We start from the raw sequence: 19,950 nt of genomic DNA, 5'->3' as shown, positions 1-19,950 counted from the left end.
TAGCAATGGATTACAACAGTCTTCATTTTCACCAGTGTTTAAAAAAGCAGGCAAGAAAACAGAACTGGAGTCTTCAGACAGTGCAACAGAACATCTGCTGCTGCATCATCCTGAACTTCTCAATGTATTACCAAATTGTCTTTTGTACCAAGCAGTTTGATTATGATAGCGCCATAAACTGTTAAAATGCAAATAGTGTGATCAGGAAGGTCCAGTCTACTGGTTCCAAAATTTTCCCAGAAGTTTCCCAGAAGAATGTCAAGACAATCTAAATCTATCCTTCAGCTTCCTCAGTATGTCCTGATTGCTGGAGTAAAGGGGTCTGTGGTATTACTGTACTTGTTCCACGAGAGATCCTGTCTTGATCTGTATTTGCAGATAGGGAAGCCACAGAAATGGGCTGTAACAAACCAGGTGTCATGCCAGATGAGACAGTCAGGCTGTGAGTAGTACCCTTGAGTGTAAGATCCTGTGTGGGAAGAAGTGGCTTGAGGATGCTGACAAGACAAAAAGCAGAGCCACTTTTAGGAATGAAATTCACTTTGTTCTTGTCAGGGCAGTAGAAGGCTGGAATTTCATGCAATGGCTTTGGCCTAAAAAGAAAATACATGGAACAGTTTTAAACAGAACACTTTTAAACCAATATTGAACAATCAAATTCTGTCAGTGACAGCTATGCATTGCTGAACACATCATCATAGACATGGTACTTAGGTTTACACATGAAATATTTCAGGGACTCAGTGCTGCCTTTGTGACATTCCTGCTTCACAGCAAACTCAGGATGGCTTAAAGTGTTTGTTTACATTTACTGCAAGGTGAACAGCATGTTCCTAGGGCAGGCTTAGTCTTCAAAACCAAGGGAAATGTTATCTTAGTGTTGCAGATCACAAATCCAGACTATGATTTTGCATGTCCAACATAGGAGACAGTATTCTCAATTCACATTCTCCAGAAATTTTTACAAACCAAATTCCACTCCCTATGCACAAACTTTATACAGTAAATCTTGTGAAAGAAAGCTAGCATAGCACTGTTCCTAATATTGCAGATCTCAGTGTTATTCATGACCATATCGAATCCCATCTTCAAGACTTCTGCCTCCTTTGCATGTTCATCTGCTTGCAGCTTTAATCTCTGTAGAATATGAGTCCACTTTAAAAATCCATGCAAAGAATAAAATACAGTATGCCTACAGAAGTGTTTGTGACCAAGTACGCATAACCTAAAAATGAAGTCAGTATCTAAGCATTTGATCTACACTTGTAGGTTAGTCATTTTAGCATATAATTCCACCAGCTCAAAGCTACAGTAAGACATTTTTATAAAAAGACTTAGAACTGGAAAGGAAATTCTGGTTAGCAGAGGAATGGCTTTTGTGACCATTCATAACCTTCTAATATAAATCTACTAAACTAGTTCAAACTCTACTTTAAAACCAAACTCTATAGAAATCTGTTCCAAAATCACTCTTCCCTGCTTGAAAATAATCATTAGAAATTTATACTCATTTGTTCTTGTACCAACATTTTGCTTTAGCTTATATCTCCTCAAGCACTTTCTCTTCCACATAAAACAGCCATATCCTTCTTTGTATTCATTCTGCCAGGCCCAGCAAGCAATCTTTGTCTACTCTTTTAGAAGATACGCTATTCTGAAAAGTAATTCTGTACAAGAAATACAGTGAATTTTCATGTTAGTTTTCTCTCCAAGTGCCCCAAAAATTCAATCCTATTTATAAATTATTTTTCCAAATGAAAATCCTGTAAACTTCAAACAGATATATGTTAAACGAAGTTTGAGATTTTCTTTCATTTTGCCCCCAAATTTGAATTTCACTAACCAGCAGTAGTTCATTTTAGTCCAAATCAACCTCTCCGCTGAAAAGCATGGATTAAATAGAAGTAAAATACATCCCACAAACTAAGACTAAAAATTCTGTACATGTGAAACCAATATTGAATGCAATTCTTGTTCGCTTTAGGTTGTGCTGATTCCTTATGTGTAAGCAGCAGCAACAGTTTATACTTGGCTTGTAAGAGACAAGATTCTCACATAGAGAGAATAGGCAAGAACAAAGCCACATCCTTCATAAGGAACCTCATTTCCAGATGCTTACCCAGAACAGTATTACTTCACAATCAAGTCTGTAATATCTGAGGAGTCACAAATCTAATTAGAAGACAAATTACATAAAAACTGGAGTGATGAACATGCAAAGAAAGCATCTCTTCTACAGTTCCACTCATTGTCATTTCCACTGTTTCCAATCCTGGTACCTCTCCTTTGTAGTTTTATCTTTTTCCCCTTCTAGAAGGGAAATATATGCTAAGAAAGAATCTAACTTGTAGGATAGAGGAGATTACTACAGGGGAAAAGAGAAGGAATAGAAAACAGTAGCAAAAACACCTTGTGCTCAGGCTTATTAGACTATGACCAGGGTAAGGTATAAAACACTGATTATGAAGGGCAGCAAATGTTACTTCTTCGAAGTTTTATCAACAGACTTGTCTATGCACATGTATGCAGAAGCACAGGAAAAATTAAGTTTTGGCAAAGCATTATGTGAGAAAATCATGCCTCTTTTGTCTCTGCTAGTGAGCTGCGTTCACACAATTGTTCAAAAACTAGAGCTTTGAAAAAATGCAAAAATAGGTAAAATCTCACAATAAACCATGCTGCAGAAGGCATAATACAGAGGAAACCACAAAGGCCAGCATGCCTCAGGAGTTTTCTAGAATAGCTCAGAATGGTTATAAAGTCCTTAGACTGCATGATTCCCACTGGCTTGGCAGCCCAAACCTGTTTTTCAGCACTTCAGTCCCCCTTTTTTCATCTAGCACTGTACAGCTATAAAAAGCTAGGTGAATTTCAGACTCTGTCATCAAACAATGGCTACTTTCTATGGCCAAGTATGATATAGCTCTATATTAACTATGTCCCAAATGCATTTATTTTCATGAGTGGATATATTAGGGTTTTTCATTAAATACATGGATTTACAGAAGATTTTTAGAAGAGAAGCTGATCATCCAAGAAACTGAGATGAATTTTCTATTCCATCTTTTTAAAGCTTCATAGTCTTATGCAAACAATTTAAACTTAGAACATTTAAATTTTTAAGCCATCGTTTTTGACTAACTACATGTATTTAGAGACAGCTGGAAATTCTATAAACCTTTTTTTAAGCAATTTATAGAACAAATCTTTCAAGGTACATGACTTTTTACATACTTATTTCAGACCATTTTTATGATAGAAGACATTCTTCATTTTAAAGCACACTCTCACTAACAGATTTTTTTTTATACTCATGGACTTGAAGTATGGCTTTAACTGAAAAAACAACTGACAACAAAGTCAAGGGCAGTCTGCTAGGTAAAGGGTGTTATCTGTCTTAAGATAACCAGTGGTTTTGGACATAGTTGCATATATTCCAACACCTTTCATTCATTTCTTTCCATACCTCTTTGCACTACAGAATTGGAGTTTTTGAGCAGCTGTGGCTCTCGTGCATCTTCACAAAGGGCATAAAAAGAGTGCACAGATGACTCACCTCTGAGACCTATCAGAAAATCAAAATCTAAGCAAAACTGCGAAATAAGACAAGGAGAACGATCAACTCTATGTAGGAATTGTTAGTTGCTATACTAAATATCTTTAAATAGTGGCATTCATGTATTCCACATAAATACCACAACACAAGTACCAGATGTGAGAAAGACTTCAGCATGAAATTCCAGTGGGCAGACAGGAACTTCATGCTGTTCAAAAAAGGGAGGTGCAAAATCATGCACACGGGGTAGAATAATCCCATGCACCAGCATATGTTGGAGGCTGACTGTCTTGAGAGCAGCCTGGCAGAGAACAACCTGGGGGTCCCAGTGAACAACAGACTGACCATGGGCCAGCAATGCTCAAAGAAGGCCAACAGCATCTCAGGCTGCATTAGGCAGAGCTGGGCTCTTTGGTACAAGAGACATGGACATATTGAAGTGAGTCCAGTGAAGGGCCACAAAGAGGAAGAAGGGACTGCAGCATCTCTCATAAGGGAAGAGGTTGAGAGAGTTGGGACTGCTTAGCCTGGATACGAGAAGTTTCAGAGGGGGGATCTTATCAATGTGGTTTTGTAAAGAGGCAGCGATCAGACTCTTCTCAGTGGTGCCCCGTGGCAGGATGAGAGGCAGTCGGCATGAACTGAAACACAAAAAATTCCACTTCAACACAAAAGACATTTCTTCACTGTGAGGGAGGTTGAACACTGGAACAGGCTGCCCACTAATGTAGTGGAGTCTCCATCTTGGAGACGCTCAAAATCCAACAGGACATGTTCCTGGGCAACCTGCTCTAGCTGACCCTGCTAGAAGAGGGGAGCTATACCAGGTGATCTCCAGAAATCCCTGCCAACCTCAGCTATTCTGGGATTCTGCAACTAAGAATTGGCATAGCTAGGTAACATCTTCTATTGAAGCCTGTTTCACAGCTGTATGACTAAATATAGGCAGAACAGCACTATAACTATCTAGTACAGACTTCCAAGAAAAAAAATACAAATGCAATTTGAATCACAATAGAACATATTCTTAAAACAAGTGAAGACTAACTAATCTATTGGCAATACAGCTTATGCACTCCAAAAGAGAAACAGGTAACCCAAGTTATCGTAATCCTTTCCACATTTATATGGAGAGCCAAAGGAGATTTAAAAACAAAGAAACCTCTCAAAATCAGTAGCACAGAGACAGCAAATACATGAAGGCAGCTACGATTTTTTTTATAACTAGTACTAGATGGCATTGCTGAGTTAATTTAGCTATAGGACAGAACTGAACTATATTCTTTGTATCTTTAAATGAATTTTTTAAATATAGGTTAAGATTTTTGAACTTTTTGTCTAAGTGACATCAAGGAATAAAAACTCCATTAAAAAAAAAAAATCCAAAATGACAAAAGATGGCTTTTTCAGAAGGACCAAAGCATGAAATATGCAAAGTCAAATTCAAACGTGTCACCAATGGTCTCACAACAGCATAGATGTAGCTGAGAAGAATTTGGTCTTCAGAATCTAGATTACCAGATGTGTCTCACAAACCGGAAAGAATACAAGTTTGACATTCAGAGCTTAAGCAATTAAAAGTATCTTTAAACTTGCAAACAAGGAAAATACTTTTTGAAAATTGATAATCCTAAAAACCACTAGGGTAGAGCTGATTTTCAGGGTGGAACTAATGCTTTAGAATGCACTCATCAAGTTGCTACATGTTTCCTGAAACAAAGTTTAGATTTTCATCTCTAGTGAGGACACAAAGATGGCCTTCAGAAGCCCAGTGATTTTCTTGGTACACTGCTTCTTGCATTGTTCCTCATACTTCACATTACACATCAGAGCAGATGCCTGTATAGTACTTTAAATCTTATACTGCTTCAACTATTCAGGACACTCAGACACTTTTCAGAACTCTAAATTGAAATCTCATTTACTAGAATCTTCTCCACTTGAGGTTAAACAAAAGTACCCACTAAATCTCCAATATGCATTTGGATTCACAATTTGTAACCAATTAATCAATTTCTTTGCAAAAATTAGTTGTTTTTAAAACATTCATTTTGAATAAGTGACATGCAAAAATCTGAACTAAAAATAACAATCTAATGACAAATCAGCAGTTAGGAACATTTTTAGAACACGTATAGTAACTCAGCCCAGTTGTGATGCAGTTCCTTGCAAATGAAAAAACAAGGCATTATCTGATTCTTCTTAATGAAGATTTTGCGGTTAGAATAGGGACACCATGGCCACATAACATACTAGCACCTTACAAGACAAAGAAAGTAGCCTTGACAGAGAACGTGTTATTCACTTTGACCTCATTCTGAAATGGCTTTATAAATCATATAGTTTGATTTTCACAACGCACAGCATTCACAGTCCTGACCAGCTTCAGCATGAAAGTCAGAGGTTCACATAATTTATAAAGTATTCACTTAAGGTTTTAATCTAGATACCAATTGAATATTTGATTTAGGACTATAGTTATGTCTGATGACTGGTCAATAGCTTCTCAGTTCCACCATCTTGAAGGTTGGAATTTTATTCATTCATATCCCTTCCACATAAGATCTTTCTTTTCCTACTAAGATTTGGAGTCTGTAGAAAAAATGGGTATTCTACAAACAAATTGATAACAAAATGAGCACTAGGAGTTAACCCGCCCAGCTCCTCTATAAATTTTACTCCTGATATCCACAAAGGTCAAGCTGAGAGGAAAAGGGTTCTGCCAGGCCAATCAGCAGGGAAAGGTTCATCTCCCAGGTTGGTCTGCTGGGCTCCAGACTGCATGATGTTGCAAGAAAGCTTGAACCAACACTTGCATGGGTGAGCAAATTCCAAGCCGGCCGTGGAGCAGACTTCCAGGTTCACGGTTGCTTTTGAAAAGGAGAAAGGGACAGACTCTAGGCTGAAGGCTACAGTAATACAAGTAGCAGGTTCTCAAATTAAGCTCTAACTCAGAGTAGGATATCAGAGGCACAGAGTCCAGGGACGACTGCATAAGGGGCAGCCTTGGTAGGGACCTGGAAGCTGGGAAAATACCATAATAGTTGCCCAACACCCAACAAACTTTATAAGTTTAGGAAAAGGAGGAGGAGGAAGAAAGAAAGCATTTCTCCATCAAGAACTTTGTAGAGGTACTACCCACCTAAAGAAGCAGGATAAATGGGCATGTTTCTAACTTATGATCAAATTACACAGGAAAGGTCAGATGCCCAGCAGGAAAGGTGGGGATTTCTGTAAAAGTGGGATCAGCTTCCTGGGACGTGGCGTTGAGACTTAGGGGAAACACTCCATAATACTGAAGTACCTTCATCCACATTCGAGTCTTCATCATAAATGGGGTTGAGAAGACATAGACTTCCCTGAGCTTTGGATGATAGGATGTAAAAATAGCTGTCTAGTTCTGCAAGAGCCAGCTCAAGTTCAGCAAGGTGTCACAGCTAACAAGCTCTGATGTACCCAAGGTGACGTATCTGCATTAAAACGGCTTAGTACCTCTCTTTGTACTAGCTTATTTGTTTTTTCCTCCCATTATCTGCCAGGTAAGACACACTTGACCATGGACCTCTCAAATTATGTTGGTTTGGCCGCAAGAAACTGATTGGAAAGAAACTGATCCTCAAGTTTGAAAAGAGCCTGTATGTTTGTAAGTAATTTTTTCAAACTAATTTTTAAAACTAAGTAGGGAGAAGATTATACAAGCGCACCCAGCTGGAGGCTAAGCCACCAGCTTGTAAAACAATCTTTAAAAACTGCAGTCTGTCAAGATTTTGATTTTCCTACAAAATTCCAGCAATACAGTAAATATACACCAGTATACAGTCATACAAAGCAGAGACTGCACTGTTAGTATTGTTTTAGTGCTTAGACTAATTGTTTTGATTTGACTCAAAAATCAGTAAGTCAATGGAGTGTTAAATGTTATTTCTTATGTAGTAAAGGTCTACTTACAAGCTTTCCTCAAAGACTTTCACCTTTTCACAGCCTTCTGGAGGTTCACGTTTGAACATGTAGCTGTTATTGGGTTTCGGTGAGGTAGCGTATTTTGGCAGGGGAGAATTATTCCCATTCTCTGCAGGAACAGAGTTTCTCATTACTTAAATACATCACGCTATAAAATTCAAGACCGATCTAAAAAATGTTCCAAAAATCCAAACTCACATCACTGTCAGCATTATAAAAATCGAATAAATCTTTTTAATTCACCTCCCAATCTTCCCTTGTGAATATGCTTTCTTATCTCAATCCCTTCCCTCCTTTCCATTTTTTCTTATATCATCCATTTTTTCTTACATCATTTTCTTATTTCCCTTTGCAAGCTCCATTCATTCCCTGACATACTCAGTTTATAACTGCACGCCTGAGGTCCAGGGTCCTCTACTCCCATCATCTAGCCAAAAAAAAATGGGCAGGAACCATATTCCTTAAAAAACAGAATAGGTTTCTGATGAATTATGTAATTGTCTTATTATCGCTTAGAATGCTTCTGATTAAGAACAAACAAAAACCAAAACACAAAAAACCCCAAACCCACCACCTTTGGTGTGGGAGATGAGAGAAAGAGAACTGCTAGAAGGTGGAAAGTTATCTGTTTTGGCCTAGATCATAACAAATGCTTGACAGAGCCAACAGGACAATTAGACTTTGCTGTTCCACCTGCCACTATACATTCTTGTTTCACACATTTCCTGTTTAAGATATTTAAATAATATATAATTTAAAAACAAAGTAATGATATTTAGGAAGCATGTTCCTCTTACAGATCTATTCAACTTCTACTACAGAACACTAGATATGCATGTGTGTGCACACACACAATACTTGGAGGAATTTAGAAGAAAAAGATCACCTACAAAGAACTCCCCCCAAAAAAATCTATGACTTATTCATGGACATGAGAAACACACCCACTCTTTTACTACATGTTCATTCACAGAGCAGTAAGTTAGAAGTTTTGCAGTGCTGCAAATGATCATGAACTTAAAGTTATACAATACCTTTATCTCTGGAGTCAGCAAGAAGATCATCTGTAGAACATGGACTTTCCTCACTGCCCTCATTGGAGATGGTGAGAAATGAGGCTGGAGATACTGACTGGGAACGGCTGCTGTTATTACTACCTCGGTCTGCTCCACCAGGCGTTTGGGTATCAATGCTGCGAGTACTACTGCTACGCTGAACCAATGGAGGTGGGGCACGGTGCCCATCTGGAATATCTTGGGGCTGTTAAAAATGAAAGGCATGAAATTGTATCAGATGGCTGCTCTCATCTGGTTAGCAATTTCTTTAAACCAGTAGTGCTGAGGATTTTTTTTCTCTGTTTCGTAAACCTGTTCGAAGTGGAAAATTTTGCTCATTACACAGGATTCCACTAGAAGATAAAATCAGTCAGGTTTTGAAACTAAGAACTAAAACCAGGTTTTTAAGATTTCTGTTACTTTCTTCTATTACTAATTTTTTTCTCTAAAAATCTCTGAAGATAAAATGAAAAATAGGAGAGTTATGCTTCATCCGAGGAGGGACGTGAACTCCTCTTCGGCATGGGTAAAAAGGAAAAAAAGAAAAAAAAAAGTTACTAAGGAAACTCTCAAAATAGATCTTTTTATTTTTCCTCTGCTGTTTTATCGAGCTTTCTTATTTCATTGAGAACCTAACTACATTGGAGTAATCACAAAGAAAAAGGTTCAGTTTCAAGCTTTTACCCTTTTTGCTTTCCAAGAGACCTTCAAACAACTTCTATTAGGGAAAAGAATTAATTCAAGACAAAATTTACTTAAAAACTGTGCAAAATAAAGCTTATGACTTAAAATCTCAAAGAAAAAAAATCAAATGTGATCATGGATCATGTTTGGCAGATACATACAAGAAGCTGCTCTTCTTTGTCTCCCGTCTCTTTAATTATTATCTCAATCTCTTGATTCAGTCCTTCTATGCTGTTTCGGAATCGCGATCCTGTTGATTTGGTAATAGGTATCACAGGAACAAGAGCACTCTTTGGAACGGGAGCCTGAAAAACCCGAGACAGTGAGAAAGCAACGTAAATTTACTTACAAAACATAGTTAATATTTCTACTTCAAGGTCAACGTTTAACCATAACACATTTATTCCTAAATATCAAGGATTTACATGAAGCTGTAACAAATGTCTTTAATAACAAATACCTTTAAATGAGGACAAAGACATTCAAAAACTTTTTCAAATCTAATCTGTAGCAGGAAAAGCTTTCAAAAATCTATTCTCTAAACCTTCCTTGATATGGTCTGCCTCCCACCCTACATTGCTTTGCAAGTGAAAATTTAACAACAGATTTAAGTAAAACAAATCTTTTAGCCACACAGCCTTTAGAAATATATTCCCATTCAATTTGAAATGAGCTGTACCACAATTTTGCTTCCCTCTCCTTTGTATTTACTGTTTGTAACTTCATTATAATTCTGTTTTAGTGGCAGTCTGCTGTCACCTACAGGGCTATGACAAAAGCAGAAGGAAAGATTATTCCATAAATGTAAGACTGCACTATATTAGAAATAAAGACCTGAAATAGCTATTAAAGTGGCCTCCTCTTAGTTCAGCAAAATACTCAGAAAGACAGTAGATGTCTAAATTTCTCATAACATTGATAAAATAGGGGGAAAAAAATCTAGCACATTGTGCTGGGTCCTACAAATGAAAAATTACTGCAAGATTTTTTTTTTTTTTTTTAACGTCAACTCTTTTCCTGGACATATCTACCTCAGTTACCAAGAAGGATTGTTAAACACCTTCATTTGGAAGTTGTTCTACTAGCATAAATGCTGAATCAGCAGTTGCAAAAATATATATTATAAAGCAACAAAATTGAGTTCTGTGCAATTCAGTACTTAAGAAAGCACGCTCAGCTAGTAAAGCACAAAATTTGAATGTGCTTTGCAATGTTAAAAGAGACTGTACTCACCTTGAAAATACAATTTTGTACAAATGCAAGGCCAAACAACTAGTTCTGTGCAGATCAGAGTTTTGGAAATCACAGTTGCCCTATCTCAATCTATCACTAAATATCAGTGAAATCCTCCAGCAGAGTCCTCTTTTTCTCTGGTTTCACAGAAAAGGGCTATTCATTATTGTTGATAATTACTTCACTTTGTTTTTAAGGTAACCATTGCAGGAGCTACATAGATTTTCTCCTCACATTCTCCACCATGCACCACATACAGCTATGCCATTGTTAAGCTCTTTCACATGGACCAGTGATTTGTACCTTAGGTTACCAGCTTTCTGACTAGATTCATAAAGGATTCTGGATTCTTCAGAAGAACACTGGAATTACAAAGGCTTGAAAGCGTAAGACCCTGAAAAGTTTTCTGGCTCATTTAACTTCATCACAGAACAGGCTGGATACACCTGCCTCTCACCAAAAGATTGGTCTGACCACTCAAAAGAAAGTATACTCTGAATGCAGCCAAAATACCAATACCGTAACATTAAGCCAGAGTAAAAGGCCAACAAAACAACGTAGGAAGACTTCCACAGAAAGAACAGAACCCCAGAGCCATGTGTTAATACACAACTGATTCAGAATGAAGATTAACATTTTATAATTAAATGTTTTAAAGTATGTATACAATAAATCCCTTCTCTAGAGACATCAAAAAAACATGTTACTGAAGTTTTTAAAAACCCTTTCTGGTACCAAAGGGTACTCTCTCCTTTTCAAAATCATGCTACCCAATACATTAGGAGACTCTCTGCTCTAAATTTCAACACAGTCTTGGTGACTAAGGTGATCTTGGTGATGCAGGGCACTATCAAAGATGATGGAAGGCTTCCTGCAAACACTTACTCTAACTCAAAGAGCAGCATGACTTCTACAAAAGTCACATTAAAATCCCTTGTTAGTTTAGCATCATGGCCTAATATGATATAATTGAGAATATCTTCTCTACTGGTTGAGGGAAGGTAACATTCTCACTTGGTCTTCACAACACTTTGTATTTTTCTAAGCAACACTGTGCATAGATAGAAATGAAAGCATGGCTACTTTGCACTCGAATTTTTAAAACTACTTTAGATCAATGAATTTAAACAACAGCATTCTATGCGCAGATATATACCCTCACATAGACTTATTCTCACACTTAACTACAAATCTCCAAGATGGGAGTATACTTAAGTATACTATCTTTGCTTTACTGAAACATTAGAAGAGCCATAAAAAGAGACTTGCCCAATGACTGCAAACGCTTCTGCTCAGGAAATGCTTGTGACTCATTTTTTACAGCAACAAAAACACAACATTCTCAGAATGGCCAAACTTGGAAAAGACTTTGTCTTGCTCAAAGAGAAAATAGAAAGCAGTGGAGAAGAGCTTGCAAAGCTGAGAAAGCAACCCTGCTAATTCTGCACAAAAGAAGGTCAAACAAGACAGTACAAGCTGGGGGTCAACCAGCTGGAAAGCAGCTCTGCACAGAAGAACCTGGGGGTCCTGGTGGACAATAGGTTGACCATGGGCCAGCAATGCACCTTTGCAGCAAAGCAGCGGCATCTCAGGCTACATTAGGCAGAGTGTTGCCAGCAGGGCGAGGCAGGTGATCCAGAAGAAGGTTCAGAGGGGGAATCTTATCAATGTGGTTAAATATCTGATGGGTATAAAGAGGAGGCAGTCAGACTCTTCTCAGTGGTGCCTCGTGGCAGGCAACAGACACGAACTGAAACATGGGAAATTCTACCTCAACATAAGAAAATATTTCTTCACTGTGAAAGTGGTTGAACACTGGAACAGGTTGCCCACTGATGTAGTCAAGTCTCCATCCTGGAGATGCTCAAAACAATGGGACATGGTCCTGGACAACCTGCTCTAGCTGACCCTGCTAGAGCAGGGGAGTTGGACCAGGTGATCTTCAGAGGTCCCTGCCAACCCCAACTATTCTGTGATTCTGAGGTCATATCTATTTCATAATTTGGGTGCAATAAGCACAAGTTTAGGCACTAAAAGATCGATTACGCACCCAGTCACTACAAATACACATTCCTGTGATAAACTGAACTTGTTAAAAAACATAAAGCAGAGTGGTGTATCCTAGAGCCTCTAAAATTTCTGCTTTTGATAGCAGAATGTGGGAATTCTCCATCTTTTAACCCTGCTTGCCTGCCACAGAAATTCCCAGAATCATAGTACCATTTGAAGAGCTCAAAATAGCAAAGCATGATTTGCTCAGGTAGAGCTCATAAAGGTCCAATATAGCATCCTTCACTTCCAAAAGGATATAATATTTGGTTCACGACTGAAGATGACTTGCTAACCCTGAGTATTGACAGTAGGAGGAGAAGCAGACACTGTTACAGAGTGGAACAAACAGCCTCAAAACAAGAGCCTTCAAAACAGAGATACTGCCTTCACTGAAGTCTGCATGGAGCTAGTCCCTGATATATAGGAACAGGCTTTAAGGATGCCCTTGACTACTGATCAGCAGATGCAGGAATGCACAAAAACAGCAAGACATCAAACATAGGATAATAATTACAGTGCTCACATATGACATTTTCAGAGAGAGGAGTTTTGGTGCAGGACAGTTAAAAGAGTTCTCAAACATGGGTATGGCATAAAGCCATGAGTTACGAAACACAGGAGGTGACAAATCTAAATTGTTTACAAGAATTTTGGAGAGGGAAAGGCCATAAGCTCCTCCAAATCTTCAACAAGGAACAGAGCTTTAAACAGAATCCAAGGCCTTTTGATGTCTTATATATTGACATCAAACCACCTTGAGGTTGAATAACTCTAGTGGCTGGTTCACTGGAAACAACCAATGAGTAAGATACTATGGAAAATGCTTCCCAAGAAACTGAAAGGAAGGGGCTTGATGGTTCAAAACATCCAGTAATAGCAAAACCTCAGCCAAGTGCACTAAAGAAAAAGCATTTTTAAAAACTTAATCTATTTTTTTGTCCTCAGCTCTGGCCTCATTTCTAGCTTCTCCACTACATTAACACTGAGACTAAAGGAAGAGCTCACTGACAAGACTCCTGTTTACAGACTTTGACCATAGAATTAATTCAAAGTCCAACACTCTTGGAAGCATCCTTTGATTACCTGAGAGGAGATACCTTTCAGAAAATGTTTCTTCCTATAAAAAGAGGCAGGATGGAACACTAGTGGTATTAAAAAAATATATATATACTTTTGAAAAAGAATTTACAGAGAGCAGTAAGTACTCAAGTTCAGCGACTATTTTCTCATTCTGAGTGGCAGGACAGGAATAGCTAACAAGTTTATTTCATACAGATTTCTGTGGGTTTATTTGTTTAAAAATCATAGAAGCACAACAAAACCACTCAGTAGGAGGCTTAGGTGGTAAGAACCACTGTAAAAATTTTGATAGAATTCAAGAAATTTCGGAAAAGCTTCACACAGTCCTTCCCACAAACCCTGAAAGAACTGAGCTGCTGCCAGAAATTCTAGTGTAGTAGTTCCTTTATAGGAACTACTTTCTTTCTGTGGAAGTCATCCTACGTTGTTTTGTTGGCCTTTTACTCTGGCTTAATGTAGTTACAGTATTAGTATTTTGGCTGCATTCAGAGTATACTTTCTTTTGAGTGGTCAGACGAATCTTTTGGTGAGATTCAGTGAGAGCCTAGAAAGAACACTTGAAGCTTGCAGTTACACTTTTCACAAAAAAGCAGCCTCTAAATGCCATTATCTAACCCTTTGCTTACTTCTTTTTGAAGCCTCCCACAACCCCCCTTCCAAGTGGTAGGAGACAGCTGGCACAAAATCTATGAAAAACAACAATGGCTTGTTCTATAACACAATGCTGGAAAAGCTGCTGCCTCAGCTAATACTTTATGATCAGTTTCACAAGTCCAAACACTAATTATCCATTGTGCACTTTTCTATTTATTTATTTACATAGTTCAAAATTTGGCAGAAAGTAAAAAAAAATCTTCATACAAGAGGTAAAATTTCATGAGCAGAATAACAATGTTATGATGCTGAAGAATTTTATATAGATATATAGAGAGAGAATTTTTATTTGATATTTTTCAGAGCAGTAGCATCATAGTCAATAATAATCAAAAAAGCAAAAAAATTATCTACCTAAAAGTGACAATAGCTTAACAATCAGAAATTTCCAGAGTTTTAATTACGAGGCCAGATCAGTTAAGTTGCACACAATTCTCCAGTGTAATGAAGTGCCCAAACCAAACATTCTTAAGTTATAAATATTTTTGTTGTTGAAATACATCAATTCCCTATTAGTATAGAATGAATCTTCAAACAAGTTCTACAAATTCAGATAAAATACCTGCATCAAGTATTTTGACCAGAATACTCATTCCAACTCAACTGCTCTTCCCAGGAAAATTAGGGGGTCTCAAAACGATCTAAGACAGGAATTAGGTTATTTCTTTGGGTTTCTCTCTCTCTCTCTCTCTCTCTCTCTCTCTCTCTCTCTCTTTTTTTTCCTTTCAGCATTTTGCAGTATTCTGACTTGAGTTACAGTAGCCACTAAGCTTTGCAGCATGTTCTATTTTGTACTCCAGCAAACCAGATGAAGATGTAGGAATTTGTACTAGACTGCTGTTTCAAATCCAAACTACTCTCCTTTCTTGTTTGTAGACTAATATTCTGCTACACAGAAGCAGAGGAGGAAATAGTTGCTGTTTGTCGATTAAAAGCTACACGCTACAATTCAAGTAAATCCTGGTTTTGATTTCTTTTGATACAAAGGAGTTATTAAAAAGTTAGGGAAGACTAAGAAATGGTGCTCTGCAAGTCAGTACTTAAACATCACTAAAAATATTTAGCCTGAAAAACTAGCTACTAACTCCACAGAACAAGACTACCAAACAGTTATAATGACAAGATTTAGAATTCTTCAGAAGCTTTTACTGTCGATTGAATTCATTTTAGATCAAGTTAAAGTTTTGATTGAACTACAGAATACTTCAGTTTAAGTTATGAACAGTAACAAGGCAAAAAAAAGAAAAATAGATGCACTAATTAATAATACCACTAAAGTAGTGGGTAGAAGACAAACTGAAACTTAGTACTTCCTTAATTACAATTCTTGATGTGGATTTCACAAAGCACATGACTCAGACTCCAACAATTTTCAAAAAAAAAAAATTGTCTTGATTTCTCAAAAAATAAAAAGGCCTTTTGAAAAAGACTTCTTAAATTTTGATGTAAAAATATAATCCTAACAAACCCTAAATATAATACTTCTGCACAGAAGCACAGAATTTGACCTAATTAAAAACTCAAGTGTACTTATCTCCTTAAAATTCAAAACTCCTAACAACATGAATTGTTCCAGGGATGTTAGGATTGGAGACAAAAAGATAATGCCATTACATTTTATACAAACTAGGAGTTAAGAACTACAGTGCAGGAGAAATTTGAAATTCAGTTCTCTCTTATTTCCACTCTTGAAGCCAATAGGATTCACTCAGATACCTGATTTCCATCCATAAAAGAACCTGGCTGCTCCAGACTGTATGGTCCTCCTTTTTATTTCCTTTCTTATCAGGATGAATTAGTCTATATACCTGTAAGGTACATGAACACATGCTGAGGGAGCAACAGTTCCCCTCCCCAGCTTAAATTGTTTCAGGAAGGATGGAAAGCAAAGGAAGCAGCCTTAATTAACTGGTATCAAAATGCAACATTTATTGAAATAATGCTAATTGCATTTTAGAAGTAATTGGAAATACAATTAGATTTGCGGAAAAGCTGCACGGTTAAAGTCCTTTCTCTATTTACAGCATTGATAGTTCCATGGTTTCTTTCAACTAGGTTGACTTGCAAGGCAATTGTGAGGTATTTACTCTTTTTGTAACAGTTAAACAAAAATCCGTTATCTCCCAAATATATATTTGTGAGAGATCAGTGGAAAAAAAATCTGAAAAAAATTCCTATTGATTTTCTTAAAGTTACTCAAGCAAAAGAGATCTGAAAAGGGGTTTTTTCCACCTACTACTAACTGAGCTAAAAATATCAGCTCTGTGAACCAGGCCTCATTAACAGCCTTGAGACAAAACTATAAAACTACAACTGCACATTGAACATGTGGTGGCATAGCCATCACATAATTTTCATAGTGACTACTACTGAAAGTCTCAAGGTATAATGAAAAATCACAGAGAAAAGGTTACAAAGGCTGATGCTGAATGCAGTCATTAAGAGGACAAACACTTTTGATAGAGCAACTTGCAAAACAAAAGTTGAATAGCATTTTGTCAGCTAAGCTCCCTGAACACCTCATCCTAGGATTAGACAAGTGCTCCTGCCAGGACATGCAGTCAACATAACTTACAATTTCATTTGAATCTACATCATTTTACCACCAATTTGCTCCATGACATACCCTCTCCACAAATTTCTAACTGTTGCAGCAACACTTCATGAAAAAGATAAATTGATGGTTTCAGATTAAACTTATCCACATCATCCTTTCATACAGTCTGAAGAATACATTTTAAGAGTCTACCTTGAAAAAAAAGAATCTGTTTGAAATTCTTTGGAAGTCAGAGTTACACAGCAAGATAACCTAGCCAAGTAATAAAAAGATCTTGCACTTAAGGCACTCCAGGAAGTCAAAGGCAATTGATCTGTTTCATAGAAATCACCTACAGCTACAACATATTTAGAAGTATGAGTTCCCTTAAAAAAAAAAAAGAAAGAAAAAAAGAAAATCAATCTTAAATGGAGTTAAAAACAGTACTACATATCCACTATGTCAAAAAAGATAGCATAGCCTTACCTGACTATGGTTAATGGCTGCATGATTACCATGAAACGGAGACTGTCTTTCCTTATCCCGATGATGTCTACTGCTATGCTTGCTTCTCTGCAACTGTTGACGCAATTTTGCAATCTAATAAAGGAAAAATTCACATTAGGTTTTACCAGATATGTTCAGATACATATATAGCTTTACTAGTTTATTTGGTCACTTATCTAAGCCTTTACTGCCAGAATTTTCATAATTACTGCCAGCACTAAACTTAAGTTCCTGCAAAAGTAATAAAGTTAGATACCAGTTCAGTTCAATCCAGGAGATATTTCCTGAAGTTTAATGAAAGTACTTGAAATACATAAAATTTGAAAATAATTAGGTCACTGCTGGATTTCTTTTGCTGCTGAAAAATGTCATCTGCATTTGATACTTTCTTTCCCACACTAAAATTAAAATTTTAAGTCCTAAACTGTTATAAGAGATCAAAGCCAAATTAACAACTGAAGTATATTTTAGTTTATTTTCTACTAAGCCCAGGCTTTACATAATACAACAAAATGGTACAACATTCATGCCTTCCTGAAAAGTCAAGGAAACAGTGCATGACAGCAGCAAACTTAACCCAAAAAAGTGTATCATGTAATAGCATTCCTGACCTCCTTGAGTTGATCTGTGCTGCCCCACGATGCTGAACGTTTGTGTGAGCTTCTCTTCTTTTCTAAATATTCTTCAGCCCAGGCACTTTCTGTCTACAGCAAGAGGATTACCAGATTAATTACAAAAAAAAAAGATGATTTCTACTCCCTGGAAGAAATATTTTGAGACAAATTGGGAGAGAGAACAGTTTTAAGATTTTCTGGATACAGAAAAGACTACTGAGAAGTTGTCACTAACTAGAAGCTTTCTGGCAAGCAAAGTAAGAGAATGCGTAGTGAAACTATATATTTACAAACTTTCAGACCTCCTCTAGCATGCGAATACACACATTTCCTTTCCATATTATTATACAGGTACAGGTATATAGGTAAAGCAGTACTAAGAGTCAGCTGAATCCCAAGCTACTGGAGAACACTCAAGAACCAGCAGGACAATGCTGAAGTTGCACTGAGAGCGGACGGTTCCTCTGTCCTTCCTGCACAGATGCTGATTTTGTTACTTCTGATATATCAGCAAAAAGAACTTGCCGGAAATTATGGAAAATCCTGTACTGATAGAGCTTTGAAATCAAATTCATGCTCAGAAGAATGAGAAAAACGAAGGTGAGGCACTAGAGCTATTCCGAGGCAGGGAGTTCATTCATTAAAACCCAAAGAGCTTCAGGCTTATACTTGCCTCAGGTGCCAAGCAGAAAGCAACCTAGACAATACTATGCTAGTTTCACTAAACAAACAGAGTCATTAACATTTGAGAGAGAAATGTGCAAATATATTGTAATAAAAAAAGATCTGGGATATTCAAAGCATCATTAGAACAAGTTGTGTTCATTAAAAGTAACAAAAACCACAAACAAACCTGTGATAATACTGCATGCTTTAGAGGCAAAATTTGTATTCCTACCCAACTACATCTAGAACAGCCTTCAAAAGCAGTGAACTGTAAACCCTCTAGTTCAGGGATAACATACTAAAACACGTATCAGGAATCTCCATGCAGCCACAAGAAACATACCTAATGAAGCAAGAGGAAGGATCTCCGGAAACAGCTGAAAGAGAACAAGCTGAAAGAGACAGTGACTTCCTTTAAAACCCCATTGCTATAGTGCAGTCCTTAGCATGCAACAGCATCCAGTGGCGACCTGGCTACCTCAGCCCTCCAAGTCACTGATGTCTCACTTTCTCCTGCAGACAGAAACTTCAGTTGCCTCAGAGCCTCCAAATCCAAAATGTACAACAGTTGGTTAGGACTATGTTTAGACAACATCTAGAACTAACAGCTTGCAAGCCACAAGCTGACTGTGCTTACCCATCCATTCACAGAACACAGAAACTTGCAAGGTCTTTAATGATGTGATATTGATCTCCATTTTCCAGGGAAAATTGAGATGTAACTCTTGGAACACACAGACTGCAACTTGCATTGGCTTCAGTTACAGATGGAAGTTTCACATAAATGAAACCTCCACTATCAACGTGTTTTCACATTCACAATTCCAAATCAGCAACTAACTAGGATGAATTTGAGTAACAAGTTAGTAGGGTTGAACAGGAATTTTGTAGCAAAACCAGAAGCCATTTTTCTAGGGGCGTTTACCTTAATCATAGAATCTTCCTTTCATATCATTAAAAACTACCTATATTTTCCAACTTCAGCAACTTGATTAAAATAGAGTAATTGACAAACCCTATTCCCAGATTCATGATGCTAATCCCAGTCTTTGCCCAGCACATTCTTTAATTTCAGTCTGTAATCTCATCCCATCTTCTAGCTTCTGGAACGATCCATTTTTTTCATTAATTCTAACTTTTCAACTCAGCACAACTATTAACATTTGCCTACAAGAATCACATTGAGACTTTAATTAGTCTTTGCATATAATTTATGCTCAAGACTTTGTTCCAGATCTTCTTTTATAAATTATCTGATTCATTTTAAGGGATTAAAGTTTATTTTGATATTCATCCTCAAAGCAAATAGGCAAAAAAATCTTTTTAGAGCAGAAGTAGGAATAAGATGTTGAA

The 19,950-nt window shown here is 37.2% G+C and overlaps 1 protein-coding gene across 1 annotated transcript in view; it reads right to left on the bottom strand.

Moving 5' to 3' along the window:
* Nucleotides 1-218: 218 nt before the first annotated feature.
* The window catches only part of FAM117B (family with sequence similarity 117 member B), a 32,215-nt gene continuing 12,483 nt past the window's right edge, over nucleotides 219-19,950 (bottom strand). Inside the window, exons 3-8 of the mRNA XM_062578938.1 lie at nucleotides 17,929-18,021; nucleotides 17,297-17,410; nucleotides 9,417-9,560; nucleotides 8,551-8,776; nucleotides 7,505-7,625; nucleotides 219-593 (exon numbers count right to left, since the gene is read on the bottom strand). Of these exons, the coding sequence (XP_062434922.1) occupies nucleotides 275-593; nucleotides 7,505-7,625; nucleotides 8,551-8,776; nucleotides 9,417-9,560; nucleotides 17,297-17,410; nucleotides 17,929-18,021 (1,017 nt within the window). The 3' untranslated portion in view covers nucleotides 219-274. The remainder of the gene's footprint in view (nucleotides 594-7,504; nucleotides 7,626-8,550; nucleotides 8,777-9,416; nucleotides 9,561-17,296; nucleotides 17,411-17,928; nucleotides 18,022-19,950) is intronic.

This window comes from Rhea pennata, chromosome 6 (genome assembly GCF_028389875.1).
Source record: "Rhea pennata isolate bPtePen1 chromosome 6, bPtePen1.pri, whole genome shotgun sequence".
NCBI lineage: Eukaryota > Metazoa > Chordata > Aves > Rheiformes > Rheidae > Rhea > Rhea pennata.
Note: the sequence above shows the minus strand (reverse complement) of the source record. Positions and strands in the feature narration are given on the sequence as shown.